Source organism: Staurois parvus, unplaced genomic scaffold (genome assembly GCF_062004578.1).
Source record: "Staurois parvus isolate SC_StPar_1 unplaced genomic scaffold, SC_StPar_1.0 ptg000021l, whole genome shotgun sequence".
NCBI lineage: Eukaryota > Metazoa > Chordata > Amphibia > Anura > Ranidae > Staurois > Staurois parvus.
Genome location: NW_028317817.1, coordinates 36,599 through 50,000, shown reverse-complemented (window position 1 = coordinate 50,000; position 13,402 = coordinate 36,599). Strand labels below are relative to the sequence as shown.

The 13,402-nt window shown below is 40.9% G+C and overlaps 1 protein-coding gene across 1 annotated transcript in view; it reads left to right on the top strand.

The window, feature by feature from the left end:
• Positions 1 to 13,402, top strand: part of SNRK (SNF related kinase) — a 114,543-nt gene that overhangs the window by 87,142 nt on the left and 13,999 nt on the right. The window contains exons 4-5 of the mRNA XM_089690659.1: positions 6,072 to 6,284; positions 9,364 to 9,498. Coding sequence (XP_089546785.1) covers positions 6,072 to 6,284; positions 9,364 to 9,498 — 348 coding nt within the window. The remainder of the gene's footprint in view (positions 1 to 6,071; positions 6,285 to 9,363; positions 9,499 to 13,402) is intronic.

Here is a 13,402-nt window from a genome sequence, read left to right as displayed (position 1 = left end):
TTACATAGGCTATCCCCCCTTCATTCCATCATGAAAGCTGCTGCCAGACTTATCCACCTTACCAACTTGTCAGTGTCTGCTACCCCTCTCTGCCGATCCCTCCATTGGCTTCTGCTAACCCAACAAATAAAATCCAAAATGCTAACAACTTACAAAGCCATCCACAATTCTGTCCCCATCACTAACCTTGTCTCAAAATACCAACCAAATTGTTTTCTTCTTTCCTCCCAATACCTCCTCCTCTCTAGCTCCCTTGTAACCTCTTCCCATGCATTCCTACAGTGCTTTTCCACTCTCCCATCCTCTGGAATTCCCCACCCCTATCTGTCAAACTATCTCCTACTCTGGCCACTTTTAGTTGATTCTTGAAATCCCTTCTCTTTAGAAAAGCCTATCCTGCATCCACCTAAAATCTGCACTTTTTATTTTCTCCATCAGCCTATCCCCACCAGTTAGATACCTTTTTGTATCATTTGACCCTCCCATTTGAAGCTCTGAGAGGTTCCTATAATTCCTCTTGTACTAATTTGTATTGTAACTGTCTGTCCTCATGTTGTAAAGCACTTTGCAAACTGCTGACACTATATACTGTAAATCCTGAGTAGTAGTAGTAGAGAGCTAATTTTGCAAGGCTGAGAGCTGCTCTCAAGACTTGGACTGGGAGGGAATATTTTCATCGATGAACATAACACAGAAATGGGAGTTCTTCAAAAAGACTGTATGTGAACACACTGCAAAATATATCCCCATGGGCAACAAGTTCAAAAGGCTAAAAATCAAACCTGTGTGACTTACGGACAAAGTTAAAATGGGTATAAACCATAAGAAAAGCGCTTTTATGAAGTATAAAAATAAAGGAACGCTATCATCTTTTAAACATTACAAAGAGTATAACAGAATAAGTAAAAAGCAAATCAAGGCCGCAAAAATTGAAAACGAACGACAGATTACAAATGATAGCAGGACCAACCCCAAAAAATTCTTCAAATATATCAATAGTAAAAAGGTCAGGTACGAGCATGTAGGCCCTTTACAAAATAATCTACAGTGGGTGACTGGGGACAAAGAGAAGGCAAATTTTATTAAATACCTTCTTCAGCTCTGTGTATACAAAGGAGCATGGAGGAGCTCTTGTCCATAATGACCATGGTATTGACTCAGCTACAGATGGTCCACGTTGGCTCACAACTGATATGATCCAGAAATATATAGACAGAAAAAAGGTGAATAAAGCACTTGGACCAGATGGCATACACCCACAGTTTCTTAAAGAATTGAGCTCTGTCATTTCAAAGCCATTGTTTCTCATTTTTAGGGACTCTTAATGACTGGCATAGTACCACTGGATTGGCGTAAGGCCAATGTGGTGCCAATATTTAAAAAGGGATCAAAATCTTTACCAAGTAATTATAGACCTGTTAGTTTAACTTCTATAGTTGGGAAGATACTGGAGAGTTTAATAAAAGACCACATAGATGAGTTCTTGCTGGAAAAAAATATTTTAAGTAACACACAGCATGGATTCATTAAAGACAGAAGTTTTCAAACAAATCTGATTTCTTTTTATGAGGAGGTTAGCAAAACCTTGGACAGAGGGGTGGCTGTGGATGTGGTATACTTGGATTTTGCAAACGTGTTTGACACATTTCCCCACACACAGCTAATGTGTAAGGTAAAGTCTACAGGCTTGGAAAAATCTGTATGTAAATGGATAGAAAACTGGCTAAAAGATAGTATTCAGAGAGTAGTGGTTAATGATTCATACTCTGAATGGTCTAGGGTTGTTAGTGGTGTACCCCAAGGTTCAGTGTTGGGATCCCTACTCTTTTTTAATATATTGTAAACGATATACGGTCTGGGATTAAAAATACCATTTCAGTCTTTGCAGATGACACCAAGCTTTGCCGTTGAATAACGTCCTTACAGGATGTCTCCAACTTACAAGCCGACCTCAGTGCACAGTTGGGCAACTATGTGGCAAATGAGGTTTAATGTTGATAATGGTAAGGTTATACACTTGGGGGCTAAGAATATGCATGCATCATACATACTAGGGGAAGTACAACTGGGGGAATCAATGGTGGAGAAGGATCTGGGAGTTCTGGTAGATCAGGGGTGTCAAACTCCATTTTATTGCGGGCCGTATCAGCATTATGATTGCTCTCAAAGGGCCAGTTGTATCTGTAAAACTAGATGTCCAGAGCACCCCACCCCCCATTACACCAGATGTCAAGAATCCCACACCCTCCCTAACATCACCGTGCACCCCCTTTGGGGGCAGAGCTGGAAAGCAGAAAGTGCAGGGTCTGGAGGAGGACCAGAGGAGGAGTGGAGTCGGTTACCAGAGTCTGCTGAATGCTGAGACCAGTGGAGCGCAGAGTTGAGGGGGTGCTGCAGCTGCATTGAGAGGTGCAGGATTTGGCAGAGGAGTGCTATTCTCTCTGCCTCTGACTACTGAGACATAGTGGGGGTGGAGACAAGGGGGTACCTGCAGGAGAGGTGCAAGGGCCACATGAAATGGCTTGGAGGGCCCGATTCTGCCCGTGGGCCTTGTGTTTCACACTTGTGTGGTAGATCATAAGCTGCGATTTCTAAAGTAAGCAAAATCCTCTTTTATTAAAAGGTATAGACTGCAGAGAGAGAGAGAGATCCTTTTACCCCTGTGCAAATCATTAGTAACACCTCATCTGGAATATGCAGTTCCATTTTGTGATTTGGTGCCCAAAATTGGGGAACATTGGGGAACTGGAGAAAGAACAGAGAAGGGCAACCAAACTGATAAGAGGCATGGAGGAGCTCAGCTATGAGGAAGGATTAGAGGAACTGAATTCTCTCTTGAGAAGAGGAGATTAAGGGGGAATATGATAAACATGTATAAATACATCAGTGGTTCATATAGTGAACTCGGTGTAGACTTATTCACCTTGAGGTCATCATAGAGGACAAGGGGGCACTCTTTACGTCTGGAAGAAAAGAGATTTAATCACCAAATAAGGAAAAGGAAACTTTGCTGTAAAAATGTGGAATAGACTCCCTGAAGAGTTGGTTCTGGCCAACTCAGTGGATTGCTTTTAAAAAGGGCCTTGATTATTTCTTGGATACACAGAATATAACTGGATACTAACATTTTTAGGTAAAGTTGATCCAGGGAATATCCGATTGCCTCTCGGGGGATCAGGAAGGTATTTTTTCCCCTGCAGGAGCAAATTGGATCATGCTTTGCTGGGTTTTTTTGCCTTCCTCTGGATGAACTGTTGGTATAGTATTATAATTTTATTTATTTATTTTTTTAATGGTTGAACTAGATGGACCTTTTTGTCTTTTTTCAGCCAGACTAACTATGTAACTAGTAGTAATAATGATAATAAAAATCCTGTGAATTCCTAAGTTCTGCAGTAGATCACTGCCACTGGTCGTTTGCATTTTCTTGTGCTCAATGTAGGTAACTTCAGTCCTTCTTGATTATAAATTTCCATCATCACTTGCATAGGAACATATATTTCACATTTTCCAGTTAACTGTTGAGGAGTTTCTGTAGCTGAAATATAGGAAAAAGCAACAGGAAGTGATTTTGTCTATACAATCAGCTGTAATAGCTTGGTGACATTGAACTGGCATTTGCTTAGAAAGAGAGAAACAAGTGCAAACATTTGTATAGATATAGAAGCAGTATCACAAAAAAAGGATTACCAGTTTTATAGAGAAAACTATTTTTTGTTGGGAGAAGGACTGGCAAGCTTAAAGTGATCTGAAAAAAAATGTTTTTTGCTTACCTGCTCTGTGCAATAGTTTTGCACAAAGCAGCCCCGATCCTCCTCTTCTTGGGTCTTCCGCCAGCGCTCCTGGCTCCTCACCCCTGATAAGTGCACCAATAGCAAGCCACTTGATAAGGGGGCACTCATGCATGCTTGCTTCCACCACCTGCTCACTCTTTACTGACTGAGATTGACAGTAGTGGGAGCCATTGGCTGTGTCTCAACCAGTGAGAATAGAGACCAGGGGGAGCCGCTGCTGCCATGCATGTTGCTGGATCGAGATCAGGCTCGGGTAAGTATTAAGGGGTGGGCTGTGGGGGGAGCAGCAGCAGAAGGTTTTACCTTCATGCATTAAAACTTTACAACCACTTTGAGGAATGGTTATAACTAAAATTAATAAATAAATATATATAATGTCACAAAGGTAATGATAATATGCAATTAATTAATATGGTACTTGGCAGTTTCCAGGTGTTAGGACCTAGAACTGCACATCTTGGACCATTCAGTTTCCCTGCCTGCCTCTGTGCACCAACTCTTCTAGTATTGTGCAGTAAGTGGTACATTACACATCATTGGTTAAGATGCAATTGGAGATCTTGTTAATTAACATTCTGACACACATTGCTGCCTGACTCCGCTCCCTGCTCCCTCGTTTAACTGACAGCATCAGGAGCCAATGGCTTCTGCTGCTGCCAAGACTCCTGTGAGAAAAGAGAGAGGGGAAAAGAGTTGCTCCAGCAGATGGGCACAGTGCTAGATTGAGATGGGGCTTAGGTAAGTGTTTAAGGCGGGGCTGGGGGCGGCAGCTTTTGAAAGGTGTTTTTTTTTTTTTTTTTTTGCTTTATTACCACTCTAAAATACCTTTCTTGTATTTTAAAACTGTTTCACTAGTTGTAACTTATATTCTTTATTCTGCTAGTCTGTGTTCTACATATTTGTCAAAACATGACATTTTAAATAGCTCAGAGGTACAAAGATATTTGATAAATGAGTCACCGGGTTGTGTCATGTTCCTTTTGCTGTCATGTAGAATCCTGTAGCTTGTCAGGCATTCGGAGGTTATCTGTAATATGGAACAAATATTGCCAGGGCAGGTAAAGAGGTGTACAGACCTAAGAGAACTTTGGCCCAACCCATCCATTGTCGGTCATACATTTGCATATTTGTATGACTGTAGGCTTTTGTCATGGCCAAGTCTACTCAAGGACAAAAAGTCTATTTTCTGTCAAATGCGGTTTTTCTTGAGCAGCCGAATGGTGGAGCTCCTTCTTGCCCTTTTCATAGGCATATGCATGAAGGTTCATCTGATTTGAACTTCTGGGTTTGTATTTCAGGATCTTAAAGCGGTATTAAACCACAAACATTTATTATATTGCTGGTTACCAATTCTTGGATGTAATGGCTGTACTTTCCTTTTTTTGGGGGGGGGGGGGCTGGCTTTCTGTTTTTTTCATCTGATCCAACCAGCGGGTCTTTTGTTATTCAGGAGCTGAAGCTCTCCAGTACAATATATCAGTTTGAATGGATCAGGCAAAACACGCAACACTAACAGGGGTAGTTAAAATGAGCAGCTTTTTTTATTCATGCAAAGCCTTTATCCCAAAAGGAAAAACACTGCTGTAACTAATTATAAAGTGTGAGCTGGAGTTTGGCTTCAGTTTGTGTAGTGTATTTAAATGTGTGACTCTATTTAACACAATGCTCCCCCCAGACTGACAATGCTACTGTCTGCTGTGCCTCCTGTGCTCATTCATCCAGAGTTGTATCTCACTAATACTGGAGGCGTGTTGCTGGCCAGATCACCAGGTGAAAACAGAGGGGTTAAGGCCCAAAGAAATAAAAAACTGATGCAGCCACCACATATGATTGGTAAGCTGCAACATAATACATTTTTTGTATTGTGTTTAATACCGCTCTAAACAACTTTCCGTTGCCTAAAATTAGTAGGTGCCTTTAAATGAATTGGGTCTCTGATCTGGCTATAATATTGTGATGGGGATTTGTTTTCCAAGGTAAAATGCAGAGTGCATAGGAAAATGTGCATTGTGGCAGTACTATAAAGGTTAAAACATAACAGCAACCTCGAAGTGTCTTATAACATGGCAGCAGTCTTCTGTAATACTCTTTAATTGTGGTAGTGATAAAGGTAGGTTTTATGGGTACTAGCATATTGAGGATCACTAGAACAATCTACAAAACAGACTTGTGCAGACCTGTGTACTGGTATACTGCAATGTTTTACTATGTCCTCTTATGTCACGATTCTTGGCCTTGACCTGCATTGTATTCAGGATTATGGTTTTGTATTCCTAGCCTGATCACTCGGATGCTACAGAGAGATCCTAAGAGAAGAGCATCTTTGGAAGAAATTGAAAACCATCCTTGGCTCCAGGGAGTTGACCCATCTCCTGCAACAAAGTACAACATTCCTCTAGTGTCCTACAAGAACCTCTCTGACGAAGAACATAACAGCATCATACAGCGGATGGTTCTCGGTGACATAGCAGATCGTGATGCCATTGTAGAGTAAGTTGTTGCTTTTCACCCATCAATCGGTTTGTTCCAGCTTATGATCTTGCTGTGGTTGATCAGTTTCTTTGAGGTTTTCAGAAAGCCCCACAGAAGCTGTATACTGTATTCCTGCATACACATGGAATCCTTTATTTCTTAACTGTTTGGCCGAAGTGTTCTACAGCTGCGAGCGACCACTGTTAAAATCCGGAGGTGGATGATTTCTACAGGAACCATGCACATTAATGTAATGATTGATTTTATGCTGATTTGGTCAGGGTACTAGTGGTGATCGCGAAGTACTGTATGTATGAAATATACATTTTTTTTTTAATATTTTTTTTCATTTTTAATTTAAACCCCCAATAATTTATTTTAAATTTGAATTTGTCAGAGAATAATTGTTTAAGGAAATTACATGTAAGAATAATCCTTGTAGTTGGTATTTGACACAATCTGTGATTATTTATTTATTTTTTTTCTGTACACTTTGTAATTTATTACAAAATTTGAAAACACAGCTATTACAGGATTAATATTTCAAATGCAGCTGTTTCACAACTGCATTCTCAGCCTATCCTAAACCGTATCTGGCTTTATTTGATATTGCAGTGTGCATGACAGCTGAATAAGTTCAGCGGCCATAACTAGCGTATGTATGTATGTATGTATGTATGTATGTGTATATATATATATGTGTGTGTGTATATATGTGTGTATATATATATATATGTGTATATATATGTATGTGTATATATATGTATGTATATGTATGTATGTATGTATATATATATATATATATATATATATATATATATATATATATATATATATATATATATATATATATATATATATATATACACAGTGTGTGTATGTATGTATGTAAAAAGATCTGGTTTGGATGATTTGCCTCTTAAAGATAACTCTTCTAGAGGAGCATGGGATGCTGACCCATGGCTTCAAATTAATAACCCAGAATAAGCTTGCTTGGGGACTTAGGGCTTTTTTTTCTTACTTTCCTGATCCGCATATCTGCTGTGGGTAAACTAAATAAAATATTGAGGCCAGTAGGTCAGCAGGCAGGCAACTGGATTTTCAAAATCTGACTTAAATGCACAATATTTAGAGCTTGAGAGAAGTAGGCCCCCCATTTATACTTGCCTAGATGGATGCAACATCAGTCTGATGTTATACCTGTCAGCTATAAGGGTGAGAACTCTGATCACGGAGTTCTCTCTGCTCCGAGCAGAGAGCAGTGACTGTCACCACTGTCTGCTCTAGCTCCCCCCTCCCCCTTCCTCTCTCTCACTGGAGCGCTGGGCTGGGGAGGGAGTGGCTGGCACAACTTCTGAGCGTTTCACTGAGAGGAGGAGCCGTGTGCCACTCCAGAGGTGGATCCCGACTTTGAAGTCGGAATATTTCCCCCAGCCTTGTCGGATGAGTGACATCAGCCGACAGTGTACCTCAGCCCGCTGTCAGCTGAAAACGGGTCATAGGAGCTCAGAATGAACTTCACTCCTGCGATCCACAGGAAAAATACAGCCAAAATAGCTTTGACTGTACTTCTCGTGTAATGGAAAATTAAAGTACGGGTGCACTCTAAGGCTGGCCGTAGATGGTTTGAACCTCGGCCAGTTCAGCAGGGACCAGCTGAGATTCAAACCATGTATGAGCAGGCTGAATGTACCAAAGTTGATCAATTGGTCAACTTGGGTAGAATCAGCCTGTCAAATTTTACATTCGACTATTGCTAGCCATTATTATAGCTGCTAGCATTAATCAGCTGCCCCCACCTGGAGAACACAGTAGCTCAGTGGAAGGGATTCCCCATTAACAAAGACTGTGTTGATGGGGGCATTGAGCGATTTTTCTTTCCTGCAACAATGGGTTGCTCCATCTATGGCCGACTTTAGTATACTTGCCTTGCCCAGGTCCCCTCCTTTCCCCAGTGTAATTGTGATATAATGTGCTCAAAGCAGTTTATAGTGGTATCCTAATCTTGGAGGTGCATGTTTTCAGCACAGTACTTGAATGCTATGAGTACAGAGGTTTCCAGCACAAGAGAACTAGGTATCCGGCATAAAAAGGGTTGATCTGTAGTAGGGCTTGTTTTAGGGGTTAGGTAGTGCTCAGGTAAACAAGGGTTAACGTTACTGGGGTGCTACTTTTTTTCATTGACCATTTTGATTTGTTTTTTTCAGTAGTTCTGTGTGAAAACGAGTATTTTGCTTAACTTCCCTAAAATAAACTCCCTGGTAACTTTTCTGTGGTTTTCCGCTTAAAGCTGTACAGTGCCTCTTCAGAAATATCCTGCACCTAATAGTCCTGCATCTTATTCTGTACACATGCATGTCCCCAACTTCAGTGATTTCAATTCAAAGGCTGTCTGCAGGTTTTCTATTGAAGTGAGTGTCGTTTATAACTTATCTGGCAAGGTGAAGTTGGGTTTAAGGGTCTGCTCTGATGGTGTGAAGTTCTCAAGAGGATACATGTACACTAATCATTTTCAGCATGTTTCTCATATGTAGTCAGCAAGGTTTTTTTTTTTTTTTAATCCTCCAATGCCAGTTTCATAATCACCGTTCCTGAGAAGTGGTAAGAACTGGTGTCCCCATTTCAATGCCCAGCCTAAATGCCCATTTTTTTATCGCAGGATACAGGTCACAGTGAAGCATGTGCTTTGCATGGCATACTCATGTATTTAGCCAATTGGCTGAATGTATGTTGATGGCCCTGGCCAAATAGAAGTGTGCATGTCTGCGTTACAGAGAGTGTACACCCTCCTTGTGCAGTTTTGTGGCAGACGACATGGGCCTAGCCTAGATTTGTGCTGTGTGTGTATATGGCAGCCTCCCTTTCCCACAGAGGTTTTACTCTACCATAGTACAGCTGGGTACATGCAGCCAAAAGTAGGTAGATTCTATTCACAAAGGCAAAAGAAGGCAAAAGAAACCCCATGAATTCCCAGTATACTTCTCCACAGTTGCGTATTCTGACATAAAGCTAGTCCTACTTGTAGCATGTTGTGTAGATGAAACCGTTCCAGCTCTTTAAACAATCTCATGTTTCCTGTTTTCTTTTTCTCATTCAGTGCCTTGGAAACAAATAAATACAACCACATAACCGCTACTTACTTCCTGTTGGCCGAGAGGATTCTACGAGAGAAACAGGAAAAGGAGATACAGGCGCGCTCTGCCAGTCCCAGCAACATAAAAGCCCAGTTTAGGTACTAATTTATGCATACCTTATCAGTGAGACTGCTGAGTGGGTGAATAAGGAAAGTGCTAAAATATGTTACTTCGTAGCCTTTTTTTACATTAGCTGTGAAACAAGTTGTTTTAGCAGATCTGACTTGTAACATTTGTCATTTGATTTATACATTATTTTGTTTTTCACTTGATCTAAACCACAGAATGGTCATTTACATAAATGTTTGGGTTTTTAACCACTTGCCCTTCAGAAGATTTACCCCCCTTCATGACCAGGCCATTTTTTGCGCTACGGCACTGCCTTACTTTAACTGACAATTGCGCGGCCATGCAACGCTGCACCCAAATGACATTTATGCCTTTTTTCTTTTTATTTTCACAAATCGAGCTTTCTTTTGGTGGTATTTGATTGCCTGTGGTTTTTTTTTTTGCGCTAATTAATTGGTTTACGTGAAAGTTATAGCGTTTACAAATGTCGGTATATATACTAGAAAAATTGTGTTTTTCGTTACTAGTAATGGCGGCAATCAGCGACTTATAGCGTCACTGTGGCGGGCATTCTGACACTGGGCGGAACTGACTTGGTGTCACTAACATCCCCAATGACACTAATACAGTGATCAGTGCTAATAAAAAGCACCGACACTGTACTAATGGCACTGGGCAGAAAGGGGTTAACATCTAGGACGATCAAAGGGGTAATTGTGTGCTGTTTCACAGTATGCTGTGTGTGTGCTTTCCACTGTAAGCACACTGCTTTGTATGGCTTTGCTATGCAGAGCCATACAAAACAGTGTGCAGGGCAGAGAACTGTATTGTTTACATACAGCTCTCTCCCCCGTCAGTAATACTCGGCAATCATCGTGTACTGGCGAGTAATCACCGGCCGGAACCCGGTGATTGACAGCCGAGGCCGGAACTGCTAAATCACATGCATACATATGTGTTTTTGTGCAACCTTGCCGCCCTGTAGCAGTATTTTTGCTATAGGGCGGACAGGAAGTGGTTAATAATCAGGTCCTACATGTGGTCTGACAACATTTACCTGTATGGCGTGATTTCATTTAATAATTGTGCTCGATAGCTGTCACGGACTTCCACGTTGTTTTTAAATTTAGACATGATTCAGACATAAAGTGCATGGAAACCCAAACAATAAACTTCTTTTATTCGCTCCCTTCTGGTCTGGTAAATATACTAGTAAAAGCGCGTTAAAACAAGTATTCAAGTCTGTAGCATTAGGCATTGTCAGGAGTTTCATGTTCAAAATTCACAACCGAGGCACAGAAATCATATCTTAATTGTACAATACAGAACAAAGAACTTTTACTAGACCATGGTTTATAAGCCGTTATCTTCAATTGATTAGATTGGCAAAAGCTTTGCTGGGAATGCCCTCCATGTAACACTGCCCACACTGTGAGGCTCTAGCTTTTTGCTAGTTTTCCAGTTTTTGCTAGTTTCCTTATGTGATGGATTCCTTCTTTATGTAGAAAAAGATTTTTTTTTCCATTTTTTTTTTTTTTTTTTTTACCAGGTTTTCCTTCGACTGACACTTTTATCAAGATCTGACTGTATACTGCCTTATGGCTCAGTAGTAGTTTCAAGATTGTTTACCCTGAGTGTATACCTTGGGTACTGTACCCAGACCCTGTGACAGTGGGGATAGCCTGCAAAGTTTGTTTTGGGCACTGAATCCTGTATTAGGCACTCACCCTGGCACATGGTGTGAGTGTAGCTAACTGAGTCAGTGCATACTAGTCTCTATAAAGATACAACTAGTTATGCTCAGCATCCACACATTCCATTAGGCACACAAATTAAGGCAGTGTCTCAAAAGCCTTTCCCCATTCTTGTTCAGGCCATTTGGACTCTATATGATGATTGGCCTAATTCCCAGAGGTTTTTCACTCTGCCTGGCATGTTTGCTGCCTTGTACCTTACAAAAGAGGAAATCTAAAAGAGATGGATTGTTCCCACTTTGGACCCAGCTATTCTTGTACTAAACAATCAATCTAGTGTTCCTAAAGGATTCCTTCCTTTTAACGATTCCATTGACAGGTATTTGGAGACTTTTTAATATTCTCCTTTGCCCTGGCAGGCCCAGTCTTGCAGTTGGCTATTGCCACTCTATCAGTTGCCATGACTATGGCAAACTGAAATGGAGAGCTTTATAGTGAACTTTCTCCTGATATGGCTAATAAAGTTATTTCTACGAAACTATACAGTGGGGAAAATAATTATTTGATCCCCTGCAGATTGTGAGTTTGCTCACTTACAAAGAAATGATGGGTCTATAATTTTTATCATAGGTGCATTTTAAATTATAGAGACAGAATATCAACCGAAAATCCAGAAAAAATAGACGATACAAATATTCTAAATTGAGTTGCAGTTCAGAGACTAAAGTAAGTATTTGATCCCCTACCAACCAACAATAGTTCTGGCTCCCACAGACTGGCTATATGCTCATGTGGTACACAGATTAGTTTTGCCAATTTAAGAAGGTTCTCATTATGACAACTCGTTATGTGTTTGAAAGACACCTGTCCACATAATCTTTCCTCCATTCAAATCTCACCACTATGATGAGCAAGACCAAAGAGCTGTCAGAGGACGTCAAGGTCTAGATTTTAGACCTGCAGAAGGCTGGAATGGGCTACAAGACCATCAGCAAGAAGCTTGGTGAGGAGACAACTGCTGGAGCAATTATTTGCAAATGGAAGAAATACAAAATAACCATCAATCGGCCTCGGTCTGGAGCTCCATGTAAGATTTTGCCTCATATGGTAAGGATTATCATGAGAAAAATGAAGGATCAGTCCAGAACTACACGGGAGGAGCATGTGAATGATCTCAAGGCAGTTGGGACCACAGTCACCAAACAAACCATTGGTAATACAATAAGCCAGCGTGGATTGAAATCCTGCAGCGCCACAAGGTCCCCCTCCTCAAGAAGGCACATGTACAGGCCCACCTGAAGTTTGCCAGTGAACATCTAAACGATTCAGAGATGGATTGGGAAAAAGTCCTGTGGTCAGATGAGACCAAAATTGAGCTGTTTGACATCAAAGTGTTACTAAACCCACAACAGTAAAATCAGTCTGTATATGCAGTAAAATTTGCTTGATATACTCACTGTGGAACCTAGGGGTTAATCCTTTGCATTCTGTAAAAATGCTGGTTGATCCTGACTTCTCTGATCCTCCCCTTCTTCCAGTATCCCCCTCTTATCTCCTGATAAGACATATTGTGTGGAGTCACTCTGCACATGCTTAGTTTAGTGTGTATTGCTAGAGAGGTATTTTCGTTTCTTGGCAGAGTGCATGTGATCAGGGTCCTTGGTTTAGTAACACTTTAACTCGACTTGCTGTGTTTGGAGGAAGAAAAATACTGACTATGACTCTTAAGAACACCATCCCTACAGTCAAGCATAGAGGTGGAAATGTTATGCATTAGGGCTGTTTCTCTGCTAAGGTATAGGCCGACTTTGCTGCATTGAGAGGCCAATGGGCGGGGCCATGTATTGTAAAATCTTGAACGAGAACCTTCTTACCTTATTGAACTTGGGTCATGGATTGGTCAAGGCAACAAAGGAGTGGCTCAAGAAGAAGCACATTAAGGTCATGGAGTGGCCTAGCCAGTCTCCAGACTTGAATAGATAGACTTTTATAGAAAATTTATGGAAGGAGCTGAAACTTTGCGTTAGCAAGCCACAGCCAAGAAACCTTGAGGATTTAGTTAAGATCTGTAAACCTGGTAACCAACTACAAGAAACATCTTACCTCTGTGCTTGCCAACAAGGGTTTCTCCACCAAGTACCAAGTCATGTTTTGCTTGGGGATCAAATGCTTATTTTACTCGCTGAACTGCAACTCAATTTATAACATTTGTATCGTGTTTTTTTTCTGGATTTTTGGT